This window comes from Polyodon spathula, chromosome 14 (genome assembly GCF_017654505.1).
Source record: "Polyodon spathula isolate WHYD16114869_AA chromosome 14, ASM1765450v1, whole genome shotgun sequence".
NCBI lineage: Eukaryota > Metazoa > Chordata > Actinopteri > Acipenseriformes > Polyodontidae > Polyodon > Polyodon spathula.
Window position 1 is genome coordinate 37130615 of NC_054547.1, and position 3470 is coordinate 37134084.

Here is a 3470-nt window from a genome sequence, read left to right on the forward strand (position 1 = left end):
CACAGGTGCAGCAAATCTTATGATAAATATTCTTATTAAATAGGGCTCACAATTTAAATAAACGTTTATATAGTTCTCAAAAACGGAAAGAGGCTTAGATAATCAGCAAAAACTCCCACCAGCTGCTCAGGGGGAGCGGAACTGGGCATGCAGTGAGTTCATTCTGAGCGGCTCTGAGCGGATCGCTCTTGAAATGAACAGTCTGTTCTGACACAGTCATGACATCACCCACAGACAAGTTTACTGCGCTGTATTGATTTTTCTTTCTACACAGCTGAAGGGCTTTTGTCCGAAAAACCCTAAAATAAATCACTGTTCATATTTAAACCTTTGTGTAGATCCCGGAAATAATATATAATTTGTACACTGCAGTTATAGCTCCTTAAACACACAGAGATCTACCTAAATGAAAACTATACACGAACATACAAGCATAAATATAATATTTTATTAATGTTGGGTTAATGTATTTAAATTGCAAACAAGAGAGAAAAGAAAGCATGTACAAGTTAACTATACATTAATCATTTTAACACCTAAGAAAAGCCAGAGAGAGTGTCTCTATTTAATAACTTAGTTATTTCAATAAATAAACAAATAATAGCCTTCTACAATGCAGGCTAAACGTGGTGGTTTACTTGAGCATAAAGTAACCAGGGTCTTAATGCGCCTACTGGAACAATACAGCCCCACAAGAGTCCCGGGAAGCATATCTATAAGATACATAAAGTAAGACGAGTCTAGAACGTGCAGAACAAGAAAAGTTCGCATTTCTGTTACCATGGCCTCCACATATCCAGCGAGCCTGGGGTGTTAAACAGGCGGCGCGCCTGCATGGGTCCCAATGGGTAGTCGGGAGCGAGCTCCGTGTTCTCTAACGCCACGTCTCTCGCAAAGCTGACGTCACAGCCACCAAAGTGTTGGTCTGGAACCGGAGTCGCCGCTCCGCAGGACACGGGGGAACCCTGGAGGTGGTGAGGGGGGCAGCAGGGAGTGACTGGGGTAGGAGGTCGCAGGGCTGACGTGCACGTCTCCTGTTTGGATCGTGGCAGAGATTTAAGGAGGTGGTTAAGCAGACGGGCCCCCAGTGTCTTGTCCATCCACTCGCACGTTAGAAGCAGGTTGTGGAGTTCGTGCACGCACTGGATATAGCCCGTGCTGTACCTCTGCTGCGCTTCCAGACCCACAGTCGAATCAGCTGTGAAAGCAGAATTGCAAATCGGTCAGTGCAGCAATTGAAGCTTGGCTTGACTCTGTTGTAGCTGAGGCCGCCTAGTGGTGAAAAGAGGTATTACACTCGTGATCCTCGAGTGTAGCAAGCCAAGTATTTTACAAGGGTAATGGGCCTTGGAACAGCCATGGTTCCCAGAACCGTTCTGTTTAACCCGTAATATCTATGCAGCGGTGTATTGGTCACTTTGAATTGTTTTGGACATCCATATCATTTCATTTTTGGATATCTATATCATTTTGCGATTAAAAAAAAAAACATTAAACACAGTTTGTGTTGTATCTTGTATATAACACAAGTTTTAAATAACAGAAAAACAACAAAGTAACTGAGAAAAAATAAACACCGCAGCAATCGGGCGCCCTCTAGTGTTAATAACGAAATCAAAAAACACTTTTCTGTTCTTTCGAGCAGGCAGAATAACACATATCCAATCTGATTGGTTTATTATGGAAAGGAGGCGGGGTTTTGTTCCAATGGCGTTTTCCAATTGATTGGTTTAAATTTGGAGGCGGGGTTATTTATTTTACTTTGTGTTGAAAGAAGCCGCTGATTTGGAGGGAGTTGTTTATTAACTTGCAAACTTTCGATATAGAAAGCTTTGTAAGAGCTGCTAAGCAACACTTTCCAACATGTAGTCCCAATTCTATTATTAAGGAAGGTATCGTTAAATGTTTTGCCTAATTTAGTCTAGGAATGGAATATTCATATTTTGAGTATTATCCACAGAGCTATGTTTGCAAGAGTTTCACAGAAGCGGTCATTCATAAAAACATTAAAACGATACCTTATATATATATATATATATATATATATATATATAATATAATCTCGATATATATCTATACTTATATTTTCGATATATAAAGCTATATAACACATCACTGTACTTACTCGTGATTTTATTGTTTTGAATATTCTGCAGGTGCTTCACGGTCATTTCAAGGATATCAGCCTTTTCCAACTTTGACTGCTGTTAGAAAAAGACAAGGACACAGGAGGGCGTTTTAAAACCAGGATCACAAACCGGAGAGAGAGAGAGAGAGAGAGAGAGAGAGAGAGAGAGAGGAGGGGGAGGGGGGTTACTTACATCAAGACGAAAGGCGCCAACTACAGCTTCTTTCAGCTGGTCCAAGCAAGTGTTGATTCTTTCGCGTCTTTTTCTTTCAATCAGCGGCTTTCTCAGCTAGAAACAGAAAATAAACGCAATTGCTTTGAAATAAATATGTTTTAATGGATTACTATTATTTGTTTGTGTGTTTGTTTGTTTGTTTGCTGTTTTCTCTTGTTAAAATGATTACATTTGATTCCCGGTCTCAAAGTAAAACTGTTTTCTGGTCGACAGCCCTTACCTTTCTCTGTTCTTTTGAACTAGAAACGCTCTCCACGTTGCTGTGTCCCATCGTGGTGGCGGTCATTTCCTTCAGTATGCTTTGCAGTTATCAAAGCCGAATGGCTTGTTTTTATCAGTTAGAGCAGCCTTGCTATTTATACTCATGCATTAGCATGTGAATAAGAGCCCTCTCTGGCTGAGTTATTTTCCCACACACGGGGTCGATCCCACAGGCTCTCGCCCATCCATCAGTGCTGACAGGTCACTGCTCTCTTTCAATAGCCAACTTGCCCGCCCAAAGAGGCGACAGATGTCCAGCCTAGAACCCTTTACCATGGTGAAACCCTCTACCCTCCACCATAAAAAAAAAAAAAATTCTGAAGTTCCCAGGGAGTAACACGAGTCTGTAATTACTTCGATTACACCTGGGATTTGATTCTAATGAACTGATGACATTGTACCTGCAATACACGAACTCTATACACCCGCAGGCACGGAATGGAATCCACGTTGCCATTGTTTAGCACCCTTCCTATTGGTTTTTAAGTCACTTCACCAGTTCTTTAGAGCTGCATTGTTGTCACGGACAGTATGACGTCTCCCGCCTTACAGGGGTGACAGTAAGCGCTTCCAGCCCGTGCTCTTTCCTCCTGTGAACCCACAGCTTTATACCCACTACAAATATAACATTAAAATGCTTCTTCCTGGTATGCAGTCACTTCCTGTGTGGTTGGTCATATGGCCAGATTGCTGTGTCGTCATTGGAGTGAATCTGCCCTACAGCACAGGAAGTAGGTACCAGGAAGCAGCTGCGTTTACTTCTATAGCGTTGTGTTTGAAATACCTGTATATCCTATAAGCATGGAGTGCAAGATTAATGGGTGGCGCTTTACAATAAGTGTCTCT

The 3470-nt window shown here is 41.8% G+C and overlaps 1 protein-coding gene across 1 annotated transcript; it reads right to left on the bottom strand.

The window, feature by feature from the left end:
* Positions 1-461: 461 nt before the first annotated feature.
* On the bottom strand, positions 462-2691 carry LOC121327302 (transcription cofactor HES-6-like). Its single transcript, XM_041271247.1, has 4 exons — positions 2584-2691; positions 2322-2417; positions 2126-2204; positions 462-1198 (listed from the first exon to the last, which is right to left on the bottom strand). Exons 1-4 carry the CDS (start codon positions 2647-2649, stop codon positions 777-779), a joined length of 663 nt encoding a protein of 220 aa, XP_041127181.1. The 5' UTR covers positions 2650-2691; the 3' UTR covers positions 462-776.
* Between the last annotated feature and the right edge of the window lie 779 nt (positions 2692-3470).

What these genes read in the sequence shown, in the direction of transcription:
- LOC121327302 (XM_041271247.1), bottom strand. Translation starts at nt 2,649, where the DNA reads ATGACCGCCACCACGATGGGACACAGCAACGTGGAGAGCGTTTCTAGT. An exon ending in TTGGCGCCTTTCGTCTTGAT is followed by an intron (nt 2,205 to 2,321) that starts GTAAGTAACCCC and finishes TTTTTCTAACAG; the next exon opens with CAGTCAAAGTTGGAAAAGGC. An exon ending in TCAAAACAATAAAATCACGA is followed by an intron (nt 1,199 to 2,125) that starts GTAAGTACAGTG and finishes CTGCTTTCACAG; the next exon opens with CTGATTCGACTGTGGGTCTG.